Here is a 14,259-nt window from a genome sequence, read left to right as displayed (position 1 = left end):
GCGCACAAGATTCGGTCTGACGTTTTCTTTCCTTCGTGATTCCTCTCCAACAGGCTTCTCTCAAAATGTGCATGCCTGATTCAGGGCGAGGTGGATTTCTGTTGATTAAAGTGCCTTGCTAAAAGGGATTTTTGAAATGTACTGTATGTCTAAGTTAGATATCCCAGTTGATGCTGTGGATTGCTAGGGTTCTTTATCATGTTGAAGTCTGTGGGAGTTCTTGAGGAAAACATGACAGACATCCACTCACTCGTGAAAATGCGACACTGTCGTCCCTTTTAAATCGAACACGGTAAACCCAGACGGAGGCATAAAGTCTCAAATCCAAAGCCTAAATTTTTGCTTTTTTCCCCTCGGTTGTGTGCTACTTCATGTGTAGAATAATGGATCAGCTTACTTTTATCAAGTGAAAATAGAAATTGCAACATTAGAAAACCGTTATGACTAGAAATGTGCTATTTAAATAAATGGTTCATGAAGATTATTATTATTATTTTTTTTTTATCATTTACTCATTTATAATGAGACTTTCAGTGAATGAGAACTTTCATTTCAGTCTGTTTCTCACTCAAAGGCTTCAATAGACTTTGAATATAGCACACGACTCATATAGACCTATTTTATAATACCTTTAGGGTGATTTATTGTCCTGGAAGCTTCAGTCCCTGTTTATTATAATTGAATAGAAAGCAGCCACCAGAACATTGTTCACAATTCTTTTTTTGTTCCACAGAAGATAGACAGTCATACAGGTTTCGAATGCCATGAGGGAGAATAAATAATGACAGAATATTTATGTGGTGGGTAAACTGTCCCTTTAATTGTTACTGAAGACAGGCTGCTAAAACATATGGATGCTCTGTTAGTATCTTCTCTTTAGATTTTTTCACAACGTGTCTGGGAAAGATAATTGACTCTGCCACAAATCAGAGGATTGACTTCTGACATCCTGTCACTTTGAGCTCACTCAGGGCTTGACTCTGAATGTGTCATTACTATTATTAGAACCTTCTCACAACATTAGGTCGTGGTTCTTTTTTCATGTATATTTCCCTAAAGACCTTATGAAATGTTTTGACATGCAGTTTTCCTGCTGTTGTATTTATTTTGGAAACAATAAGTGGGACATTTATTTTATTTTATTTTATTTTATTTTATTTTATTTTATTTTATTTTATTTTATTTTATTTTATTTTATTTTCAATTGCCATCATGGAGAATTATTCCTTTTTTAATCTACTTGGTGTAGTCATAGCATTTGCCAGCAGGGGCTATTTGGGTGATGTTAACCAGTCAAACCTTGGGTCTAATAAAGATTCCCATTCTAAAGAACATTTTATCTCTATTTACATTATCAAATTATTTTTACTTAGGCTTTATTGGAGGTTTCTTAATATACTGTACATGCCATTCGTTTCTATGGACACAGAGGACAGAAAGGGCTCCTTTCAAAAATCTGTTTAGGATTCAGGATGTTGGTTCCAAAAAAAAGCAAAATAAATAGAAAACTGACCTACCCACACAAAGAACTCTTATAACGCAGTCAGTTCCTCCATCTTATCAGTACCCATCTGTTCTAAGATCACCCCTCCTGCTGTTCATTATTTTTGATTAAGCATCAAATATGACCCCTCTGGAAATGCTTGTGCATATTTTGGTCAATTTTCACAAGACATGCTTTCAGATATGCATCAAAACACAATTTGTTCATTTTACCATGCCATTTATTTCTATTAAAATAAATATGCTAAATTTGATTAACATACATTTCTGTTACAACAGCTTAATGACCAGAACCGGACTGACAATGCAACCAATAGTGTGAGTTTGAGACAGGGTGACCAGTGGCAAATGGAAGGGTTCAAGAAACCTATTTGGAAACAATATTTTTTTTTTTTTCCAATTTTCATTTTCATCTGTCTGTCTGTCTGTCTGTCTTTATTTTTGCAATTCTGTTTGGTAATAGCTGGAATTTAACAAACTATTTACATTTACTGTAAAATACTTTCTGTAAAATACATTAAAAGCAAAAATAGTTGCATACACACCCACCCAAGTCACTATTTGACACTGCTACATAGCTGTTTTATTCAGCTGTATTATTCACATTGACATGTGGAGTTCATACCTTGAGGCCTTCAGTCATTCAAAATATCTCCTGACTCAAAGTAACATATGCACACAGCAGAGGGCTGTAAGTGACTGCAAGACTCCCGCCGTTAGGAAGCCTCTCCATATGGCATCTTTGAGGTTTCTCTTGTCTGTCTAATTAACGCCTTTGATACAAATAAGTGTTCCTCTCTCAGCGAGGACAGGTCAAACGCTTTGAAAACACCCTCTCCTTGGAAAGGCAACCATTGGTTTGTGTGAAAGTTTACAAGGTTCAGTGTTTTCTCGGAAAGGATGTGAGAAGTTTAATGAGCTTATTATTATGCATTTTTTTTTTTTGCAGTTAATCTGCATATGACTATTTGCTGATATGACAGGAGGTTAATTCAAGGCATCTGTGAAAGGAAGATAGATATGTAACGGTTGGAGTTTTCAAAGATGAGACTTTCTACAACAAAAGATTACAACAAAAGAGTTAGGGCATTTGTTAAAAATACTGTAAAGTACATGATAACAAAACAAAAACTGATAATGAGACCTGATGCAATTTAAGGACCCAGCAGAGCAAAACTTTAACACATTGGGGTTCCAAAGATAAACAATGAAGTTTCTCTGTAGAACATTTCGATTTTTTCTACCGTTAAGAAGATGGAAAACACATCATATTAATTTAATTTTCCTTTTTTTGCTATTCGGGACTCATTAAAGGTACTAGTTGACAAGTGGGATTTAAGAGGTGAGAGAAACCACTAATGTGGTGAGAATTCAGATGCCCGAGGCAAGATATGACATGACCAAAACAGCATAGTTACCCATGATGACATCCTTTTATGATTTTTACAGAGAGGGAAGCAACAACATGTATATAAAACATATTTACATATTTGCCAATGCTTTTATTCAAAGCAACTTGCATTGCATTTAGATTTTTTTTAATCAGTTTTAATGTGTTCTCATCATGCTTTACTGTTTGAGCTATGCAGGGTTTTTGATCAGTCAAAAAAAAAAAAAAAAAAAATTAAATACATATTTACATAAATATACATATATCATGCATGTATCAGAAATATGTAACCAGCACTCTCTTTCACCTTCAATACCATGACTGAGGTGAGATCCTTGAGCAAGGACCCCAACTGCTCCCCGGGTGCTGCAGCAATATGGCTGCCCACTGCTCTGTATGTGTGTTCACTACTGTGTGTGTGCGCACTTAGATGGGTTAAATGCAGAGCACAAATTCCGAGTATGGGTCACCATACTAGGCCACACGTCACTTCACTTTACTTCTTCTACAGGAAAGCATATTCTTAGTATAATGATTTATATTTTTTACTCAGAATCTTGTTCTAGTTATTGATCTCTGTTGACCGTGCAGAGAAAATGGTAAGTATAAAGCAAGCCACCTGACTTCAGCATAGTGTATAAAAACTGTGGCTCTGTGGTGCATTTAAAACATTGTTCTGTTTGAGTGCATGTAAAAAAATGTTTCGTCAGCTAACCTAAAAATGGGCTTCATGTGGTAACTGGATTTATTCAGGTCAAAAATATGATTTAATATATTTGGATAGACCCACATACAATAGGTTACGCCAACAAAAGTACTTTCTAAAGGTCAGATGGGGTAGAAATAGCTCCTTACGATAACAGTTGACTATTTTTACAGCATATATTTGAGCTGCCAAACATAGCAACGTCTCCCTCAACCAGTCGAGTGCCATGAGTTTTGACAGGACTACTCATAATAAGCTGTTCAGTGGGGAATTTTTCAAAGTGTGATTCCATATTTTGCAACTAATATTAATGCCACCTTTTCTCTCTCTCTCTCTCTCTCTTTTTTCTCTGCAGGAAGTGTGTGTATCTCACAGTCTGTGAAAATCCCCCGTGAGCCGAAACCAGGGGAGTTTGATAAGATAATTCAGAGACTGGGAGAAAATCCAAATGCAAGGGTTGTTATTATATTTGCAAGTGAGGATGATATAAGGTGAGTATATTTTGTTGTTTTTAAATTGCCATCTATCTTGGAGAATTACTCTCTTTTGTGTGTGTATGTGTGTGTGTGTGTGTGTGTGTGTGTGGAAATTATAAGTTATTGTATTGTAGCTACGATAAAACAGTTAAACTTATTTCTGCTATTAATTCATTTGTGCAGAGTTACAAAGTTTATAAAACAAACACCAAAATGGGTATTGCTTTCTAAAATAACCCCTGAAATACACAACAAGCACTTTGCAGGGTGGTGAAAAACTCATTTCCCTGACCTCTATTATAACATGTTTAATTTGCCCCATTAGAACATCTAAAACGCCTCAGCACTGAGCACCTGGAGTACCTAATCAGAACTATTAGAACCCAGCTGTTCTCAGGAAAACTGATAAAAAGCATTCACTTAAATGTGCTATTAGACATCCATTGAATAATAATCATTCTAATTTGAAGGAATAATTATGGTCAAACTTTTTCAATTTGTTGCCTGCTTAAGCGTTCAGGATGCACGTTTAATCATGCTTCTCTAATTACTGTTTGTCAGCCATTGTCCTTGAGGTCATAATGGCTTGTTTATCTACCTTCACATCGATGCAGAAAGTATTGAAAAAAGTCTTTCTAAACATGCATATGAAATCAAATTTTGACCCTTTGTACTTATACATATTCTTTTTTTTATTGTGCATGATATTCCGAAGATATCGTTCATCAGAATGTAATAACTTGTTTTAAGTTTCCTATTCAACTGATGGCACCTTGACAATGCAGACTGTTGATTAATATTAACCAATATCCAAATAGCTATTTACACATTGTTTTAGGCTCTTTTTTGTTACTTAATGCTTCATTTTGCAAGTAAAATGAGTTGTGAATGCTGTTTCATGTTTAATGTAGGTAAATAAATCGCAGCGAGGGCATAGCTGCCAAAGATGTGGGCGCATTTTTATGCAGTTATTAAAAAATATTGATAAGTTACTGGCATATAAGCCCATAAAATGCATTCCATGGCTTACGGATAGACACTGTGTGCAAATACGCTTTAAGTCTGTTTCTGTTTAAAAGACATAAAATGATTTTGTGTGCACTGCCTGAAACATACTTTATTGAGCCATTATTATCTTGGGGAAATGCTTTTGCTGTCATTTGTGCATGACTAATTTTGACATCAATTGCTACCGTGCCTGATGGAGAATGCTTAGAAATTTCAGCGCTGATATGTCGATACTGACCTTTCAATAACATATTGATTTGCAGTTACTGTAAATGGAGGATCACCAAAGCACCACAGAAAGTAGACAATAATTGCAAACAAGTAATTAGAGTTGATGTGACTCAGAGAGCAAAGCTTATATTCAACATTTTATGGAAACTGCCACTCATCTTTTAATAGGCGGCTACTGCAGGCAGCAAAAAAAGCCAATCAGACCGGTCACTTCCTGTGGGTGGGGTCAGATAGCTGGGGCTCGAAGATATCGCCAGTGCTTCACCAGGAGGAAATGGCCGAGGGAGCTGTCACCATCCTACCCAAACGACAGAACATCAGAGGCAAGTGACAGATTAAATCCTCCGCTTGTCAGTGGTTGCTCTCATCCATTAGAGACCAGTTCTGAATCAGAGTGTGTGCTTAATGTTTTCTGACAACAGTTTAGCTACTGGTGATGCATTTAATAAGCATAACAAGTTATGGTGCATGCATAGCGATAAAGGAATAGTTCACTCAAAAAAAAAAAAAAATCCTCCAAATATTTCTTTCTTCAGTGAAACACAAAAAGAAGTATTTGTAGTATCTTTATGCTGACAAGTCTGTTAAATTCTTCAAAACGGACAGTTCCAAAAAAATTGTAGAAGTGGTCAGTGGGCCACTTTTTTTTTTTTATACAAGTAAACTCTACAGACTATACGATAACTTTTATTTCAGAGACTGTGAAATCTGATTCCCCCAAAAATGTTTGTCTATTCTATGTTGTATAATGTAAATGAATACAAAAATTTAAATAAACATTGCATTTTTATTTTTTCTAAGTAACATGCTGCACAATATCTTTGTGTAATAATAATAATAAAATGTATTTAAACATAACACATTATTATTATTATTATTATTATTATTAGGAATACAACAAAGATATGTTTTTTATTATTCAAACAGTATAATTGAAAAAAAAATGCAATGTTTTTATGTAAATTAATGGTTAGATTTTGTACTATGTTAAATCTTGCAAAGTAGAATAATACAAATAATAATTGAAAATATTATACATATTCTTATTATTACTCTAAGAATTACATGATTTTACTATACAATAGTCATATATTATAGTGTAACTAATGCAATTTATGTACATTTCTTTATGTTAAACCAGACTTTTATTTTGGAAGATCGTTGTGGAGACCTTTTGAGCTTCAGTGTGCATTTGCCGATATCTTTTATATAATGAAACTCTCATGAAGTGAACTCTCAGAGCAGCTCTGGAGATGAAGTTCATGTGGAGTGTCCTTATCTAGTGAGACAGAAGATGCTGAAAACACTATGAGCATCATGCATGCATGAGAATATGTAGCAGATGAAACTGCACTGCTCGCTCACACAGAGACACACAAAACATGCAGACTTAGCCTACAACTAGACGATCAGGTGAGTGGTGCTAAGTATCAATTTTGTGGGTTTATTTTTTTCTTATAAATATCAATATCAATTTATCGTCCAGTCCTATTTGCATCTTACATTTTTTTCAGTTCAGACTTTATGGTCCTTTTTTGGAGCTTGACTGCTGTGGTAACTATGAACTGTTCTTCGAAAATGTTCCTTTTGTGTGTCACAGAAAAATATCAACTAGTTTGAACTAACATGAGGACGAGCGAATGATGACAGATTTTTCATTTTTGTGTGAACTATTCATAGCAAAATAGAACATTCTCGGTGAAACAATAATGATGTTAGATGCAAATGTTCCGTCAAATCATGTTACTCTCTGAAGTTCATTGGCTGAGAGCTTTGACTCTGACAGAGCACATTAAAGTGACACAGATCTCATCGATCTACCCTCAGGCTTTGATCGCTACTTCACCAGCCGCACACTAGAGAACAACCGGAGGAATATCTGGTTTGCGGAATTCTGGGAGAACAATTTCAGCTGCAAGCTCAGTCGCCATGCCTTGAAGAAGGGATCCGGAATTAAGAAATGCACAAGTAAGAATCTCTCCCTCACCCTCTGGCAACACTCCATTTCACAGAGCTCCATAAAAGAGAGAAAGGGAGCAAAGGGAGAAGCCAAATCTATCGTAAAAGTCTTGGCCTGCTGTTCTCAGATCGCCTGAAATGTGCTTTTGTTTACACTAGAGTCTGATTAGTCATACCACAGCAAAGCTGTTCTACATCTGATGTTTTCTGATGCACAGCAGCAGTATCATCCCTGCTCTAAGCACACAGAACCAATACAATCCAGCCAATTGGATAAGAGATGATCATCTTTAATTGATTCGAGCCTTCTCTCAGGGGAAGAGCCGCCTGTGGCCCCGTAAGCTACGAGTACAGCCCCGGTCAAAAGCCGTCCTTTCAGCTGTAGAGAAAGGTTAACTCCTAGCAACACATTTCAGGTTTCATCCAATCAGTGTGGGTTGCGTTCTTACGAGGAGGGATTTCAACAGGCAGACCTTCTCGAGGGTGGCTACAGTAGCACGTCTAATTCTCAGCATGTAGCCTCCCAAGCATTACAGTGCTTACTGCACTGCACCAGTAAGCAGGGCAGGACATTAACCTTGCACTTCAGTATCGGTGCGGTGCCCCCCTACAGACGGCGGAAGTCAGATTATTTGCGACTTTAGCAAAGGGGGCTCACTGAAATGTCGCAGCGTGCTAAATGTCACTGTGCATAATCCCTGTCAGTGGGCTCACTTGTAATGGCTGGCCTTTAGCGTGCTGCAAGAAGTATCTGGCCTGAAACAAAATCCATCGCTCCGCCACAACATAATAAATAACTTTTTCTTTATGCTAATTGCTGCGCCCATGAGAAAATACATCATTGTTACCTCACATTCTTGAATAGCCATTGGTGATTAAATGCAGTGCTTTTATTCACTTGATTAAAAAATATGGTAGGGTGTTTTTGCGTGCATGAATGAGATGCAAAACATGCCACTCAGGACAGCTTTTACTTTCTTTTATGGCAGTTTTGCGGTCAGTGTATTTACTACATGCTTTTGCTACACCCAAGGGCCCACATCTGAATTTTTGGCAGCTCAATCTTTTAAAAATGTCATCAATTGAAAAGTTAATTTACAACAAATCATTGCATTATATTTATTTTATTTATTTATTTGTCAAATATAAATGTGTCACATAACAGATTATGTATATTGTTCAAATTATAATAACAACCATATTAATTATAAATGTGATTATGCATTTAATCATCATAACAAGTTATGATGCATGCATAGTGTTAAAGGAATAGTTCCTACCATCCTCATGCATCACTTTCCCTAATGTATTTTTATTATTATTATGTTTATTGTAAGACTTTATAATTAAATTATTTTCATGTAATTAACCTTTTTTTCAGTCAAACTTATTGATGTTTTTAGCAGCGACATAGTAGGGGTGTTTGATTCCAAGTTTCCAATAGGCACAAAAAAGCTGTTTCTGTAAATGGTTTTAATTTAAAATGTTTGTGATAGAGAATTGCCATTTAATATTAATATATATCTATACATATATATCTATACAGAAGTAAAATGCTTTTAATATTATTTATTGCATTTAAACCTGAATTTATCTATGATGTATTATTGTACTGTCTAAAAAGATTTTCACAATGCTGGAATAAATATAAATTTAAAATTTGTATTAATTAAAAAAGTTTACTAATTTGGGCAGTACATTAATAGCCTATTAATGTACTATGTAGAGACTACAATTTATAAACTATAAATTAACTACAAACTCATAGTTTGCAAATGATTCAAAGGTAATTTATTACTGTATAATTTTTATTATTATTATTATTACTCTAAGAATCTTATTACACAAGAAAATTCATCATCTTACCTCACATTCTTGAATAGCAATTGGTGATTAAATGTTGGTGATGGAAATTAAATTAAATTTGCTTGACTTAAAACAACAAAAACTATGTAGGGTATTTGTGTGTGTGTGTGTGTGTGTGTGTGTGCACAACTCAGCCCAGCCTTTTCTTTCTTTATATGATAGTTTTGCATTCAGATGTATTTCTTGCATGATTTTGCTACACCCAAGGGGTTCACATTTGAAAACATGAGGCATGATAGCGTATGCAAGCAGAACTGCACATACTGACATCAGGCTTGATTATTAGAACAATTCGGCATTTGCCATGCACATTATAGCAGATTTATAATGCTACATGTGAAATGAAAATGGTTTTTTCACTGTTTGCACAGCTTTATTAGTTCATGAAAATGACCACACATTGAAATACAATGCAGTCTTAACTGGGTTGCATCCTCTAACAGCTTTGTCTCAAAGGGAGGATGTAATATTTGTCTGAAAGCACTGATTCAGAACCGGAGGCAACTATGACTGTGGCTTGCTGAACCTTTATCATTCGCTGTGGAATCTGCAGTTAGCATAGAGACAGTCTCGCAGGGGATGGGTGTTTTTGATGCTGTAATAACTGTTGACGGAGATTAATAGTCAAGATCTGCATGCATATTCCATTAAGGTTTAGCTTGCATGGTTGGATTGTTATGATTAAACAAGTTGTTTTGTAGTCTCCAAGCAAGCATGGCATAATTATTCTCATGCAATGATATTGTGTGGTGAAAATGTTAAATGTTAGTTTTCAATGTCTCCTAGCATGCTGCCCATGCTTTCTGAGAAAATTCTGAGTCTGTTTTGCAAATTGTCATCGGCAAAGTGAGGTTTGAAGTTTGAAGTTTTTAGTCATCTAGACAGACTACAGTGTAAATATAGCCTTAGAGGGACAATGCTAATGCATGAGTCAACAGGCACCCACAGATTTGCCCAAATTCCAGATGACATTTTCAAAAATGACTAATGTGATGGAGGATCTGTAAAACATATTTGGGGTATGAATCAAAGCTGATTCTGTGATATCAGTTCCTTTCATTAGCTGTGAGCTGGGTTTTACATACAATACACAAACTACTATATGCAGTATTTCATACCAGTGGCATGCACTTCAGAAAAAAGCCTTCACTCATCGATTTATTTATTTATTTAATTATTTATTTGATGTTTTCAGATTAGAGGTCTATGAAACATCAAATTAGCTTATACAACCAATATATCAGCCTGGTCTCATTGTTTATACGTAGGCATTAGAGCGTAATGTTTATAAGCACAAAACTTTAATGTTTAAAATGTAAAATATCATGTATTTACAGCTATTTTTTTATGTATATATTTAAAAATCTTTTATACCATTAAGATATGCATATCAATGCATTTTTTAAAATCATTTTATGGATAAACGATTTAGAGGGGAAGTTGTTGCCTAATGGTTAGAGAGTCAGACTCACAATCCAAATTTGAGTTTGAGTCTTGGGCCGGTAGTAATTATAGGTGGGGGGAGTGAATGTACAGCACTCTCTCCACCCTTAATACCATGACTGAGGTGCCCTTGAGCAAGGCACCAAACCCCCAACTGCTCCCTGGGCACCGCAGCATAAAAATGGCTGCCCACTGCTCTGGGTGTGTGTTCACTTCTGTGTGTGTGCACTTTGGATGGGTTAAATGCAGTGCACAAATTCTGAGTATGGGTCACCATACTTGGCTGTATGTCACGTCACTTTCACTTAGATTTTTAGAACCCTTAACCTACCCCCAACCATAAACGTATCCATTTTTAAGCAACAATAGAAAATATACAAACGTATATCAGATCGAAACATTCAGGGAAATGACGTTTAGTAACAATATAGCATTAACGTAACTTTTTGAGTCACAATTTCCACTCCTACCCCTAAACCAAACCATAACCATTTCTTAAAAATATGTACAGCATAACAGACAGACAAGTGCAATCACAATTTATTTATAGCGAAAATGTCAAAAGTAGTACCAAAAGCAGTCCAAATGATGATGCGTTGCAGTGGCAGTCCTCTCTGATGGAATACAATAGTTTTGTGTGAGGTGAAGCAGAATTTAAAGGGTTCATATGACGTTGCTAAAAAAGAACATTATTTTGTGCATTTGGTGTAATGAAATGTGTTTATGCTGTTTAAGGTTAACATAAAACCATGTCTGCATTTGTGATCAGAGAAACAGCAAACAACAAGCGCTACTCTACACTGCTCAAAACTCACGTTTAAATCATCAGTGGCAAATCCTTTAAATATGAAAACATACTTACAGGCTTTGAGTCAGCATTATTTGTCAGAACACCGACATTGTAGGCTACTCTTCCAGGAAACATTCCTCGTCCTCCATAAAATGCATTGCACACATCTGAATATTTGGTTTGAACGGTTCTATACTACACAATACTACAGCAAGAATAAAAGTTGCACCTTCTTTCCTTGCGTGAACATTTGGGCGGTGTTATGCAAATCTTACCATACAGTGATGTAGAAATGTGGGGGTGTGTTTAAACAAGGCATTTTAAGAGGGCATGGACGAGTCTTAACTTTTATAAAGAATATCTCTTTAAAGACTTTAGTCTTTGCAACTTTAGGGATTTTATCTATTCACAAAGAGCTTTGGGGAAGTCGTGGCCTAGTGGTTAGAGATTTTGACTCCTAACCCTAAGGTTGTTGGTTCGAGTCACGGGCCGGTAATACCACGACTGAGGTGCCCTTTAGCAAGGCACCGAACCCCCAACTGCTACCTGGGCGCCGCGGCATAAATGGCTGCCCACTGCTCCAGGTGTGTGTTCACGGTGTGTGTGTGTGCACTGCTGTGTGTGTGCACTTTGGATGGGTTAAATGCAGTGCACGAATTCTGAGTATGGGTCACCATACTTGGCTGTATGTCACATCACTCGTCACTAACACTCCAAAGAGACAGGAAATACTTGAAATTGCATCATATGACCCCTTTAATTTGTTAATTGCTGAAAATATTATCCAGATTATTATCCCGATCCACTCCGTGAAGGAGCACATTTCTCATTCAAACACACCTCACCAGAAACATGGCATGTCACAATCTGTGATGAAGCAGGCGAGAGCCAATGCACGTTCGATTTTACTGCAGTAAAACCTGATGTAAAGCTTCTTGAAGCTGCAGTTTTGAATTTGTAACGAGCTTGTCAGTGCGGTTATTGCTGCTCAGGATAGAAATGAAGATTGCTAAATAACGTTCTGTTTCATTCCTCCTGACCGCCAGAGGCGGTGCTTAAGTACTAGTCGATTATCGCAGTGCTAGCTCAATAGTTCGAGATGATTTGATTTGAAGAGATTTTTTGCTTATTGGACATAATTTCCTGATATATCGATAACACTTATTGCTTCTCGGTTCTATTCGTTGGCTGGTGTTACCAAGCACTTTACAGACAGTTCCACACTGAGTTAATTGTTGTGTGTGTTCAGATTGGTGAACAGTGCTTCTCGGAGCTAACCGGTGGCCAGTGTTTTTTTCTCTCTCTCTTTCTATAGCCTTCCTCACTAACTTCATCTGTGAAACACTTTGTGCCTCTCTGTGCTATCCAGTGGCTAGTGTTTCTAAGCTGATACACTGACAGTTCCCCCTTAACTTTATTACTCTATACGGTGAAAATGTTTTTCCGAGACTCACTGTAGACATGGGGTCCAGAGCTGCAAGAGGGGGACAGAGGGGAACAGAGCTGCAACCCACCACATGGAATGGGAAACACGATGCATCTGCGGCTGCTGGTGCCCCCCTTCCCATCTAAGAAGGCAATGTCACAGAACGAGCAGGTAGATGAAGCTTCTCTTACTAAAACCGTTGCTGCCCTTTTGTCGGAGATGTCAGAGATAAAATTCCTTCTTCAGACATTTATGCTTGCCTCACCTATAGATATCACACAGGAAGATGAGGAGGGGTACCAGTAAGAGAATGGATGATTAACCTTTTAGTTCCTCTTCTCCTCCGTCTCATGCTGGCTTTGACATGCTTTCTACAAGTGCGTCTGTCTCACTTTTCCAGGATCATTTGAATGCAGTAGATGTTGCTGCACAATCTTTCCCCCCAGGAGAAGTTTTTTCAGCCGTGGGGGGTTCTAGAGGGGATTCGATTCACTTGGGACTAACTCAGTCCTCCTCGGAAGATACCTTAGTTGTGCTCCAGATGTGGGTTGCTCACTTAGGGCTGGACAACTAGCCAGTGCAGCCAGCCCATGTCTTTTTTAGACAGTCTTCAGCTGGATCTAATTTGCTATGCCACCATACAACGATTTAATTGCAGAATCTTTGAACTACCTTATAGGGTCTAGTGCACCTAAACGGCGGTCAAAGACTTCTGGCATACACTGCCCATCCACTGTATGGCATCTGGATCCAGCCCATCTGCAGCTTTGGGTTTGGCCTCTGGGGCCGACTCTCTCGTAACAGATTGCGAGCCTGCTGTTGTTCATACCATAACTAGTGCTAAAGCTGCATCCACACATCAGCTCTATGCAGCACGTTGGAGGAATTTCTCCTCATGGTGCGTGGGTTACATGGGTACATGGGTTGGATTCTACACACTGTGACATTCTTTTGGATTCAGGCAAAGCATCCTACACACTGAAGGTATACGTTGTGGCCATTTCTGCACATCATGTACTTGTTAATGGTTCTTATCTTGGTTCTCATACTCTTGTGTGCAGTTTTTGAAGGGTGCGAGATGGTTGAGACCAGCTCACTTGTTCTTGATTTTTTCTGTCTGCTACCATTTGAGCCTTTGCAGACAGCTGACCTGAAATGGATATCTTTAAAAGCTGTTTTTTTTTTTTTTTTTTTGCCTGCCAATAGCTTCTGCTAAGAGTGTAAGTGAGTTACATGCTTTGTCCGTTAATGAGTTATATATGCATTGGTTTCCGGATGATTCTGGTGTTGTGCTCTGACCAAATCCTTTTTTTCTATTTAAAGTTCTGCTTCCACAGTTTATAAATCAGTCAATCAATTTGGTGGCTTTTCAGTCAGCACCAGAGTCAAACCAGTCAGGGATCACCTTTTGTGTCCTGAGCGAGCCCTGAAGGGCTATGTGACTGCTACAGTTCATTTTAG

General features: G+C 37.3%; 1 protein-coding gene across 2 annotated transcripts in view; it reads left to right on the top strand.

Moving 5' to 3' along the window:
* LOC109095028 (metabotropic glutamate receptor 4-like) overlaps positions 1–14,259 on the top strand; it is a 157,384-nt gene that overhangs the window by 93,460 nt on the left and 49,665 nt on the right. For both annotated transcript variants that reach the window (XM_042758816.1, XM_042758817.1), the window contains exons 4-6: positions 3,955–4,090; positions 5,483–5,637; positions 7,142–7,282. In XM_042758816.1, coding sequence (XP_042614750.1) covers positions 3,955–4,090; positions 5,483–5,637; positions 7,142–7,282 — 432 coding nt within the window. The remainder of the gene's footprint in view (positions 1–3,954; positions 4,091–5,482; positions 5,638–7,141; positions 7,283–14,259) is intronic.

The sequence above is a fragment of the Cyprinus carpio genome, chromosome A6, assembly GCF_018340385.1.
Source record: "Cyprinus carpio isolate SPL01 chromosome A6, ASM1834038v1, whole genome shotgun sequence".
Taxonomy (NCBI): Eukaryota; Metazoa; Chordata; class Actinopteri; order Cypriniformes; family Cyprinidae; genus Cyprinus; species Cyprinus carpio.
This window is presented reverse-complemented; position numbering and strand designations above follow the sequence as displayed.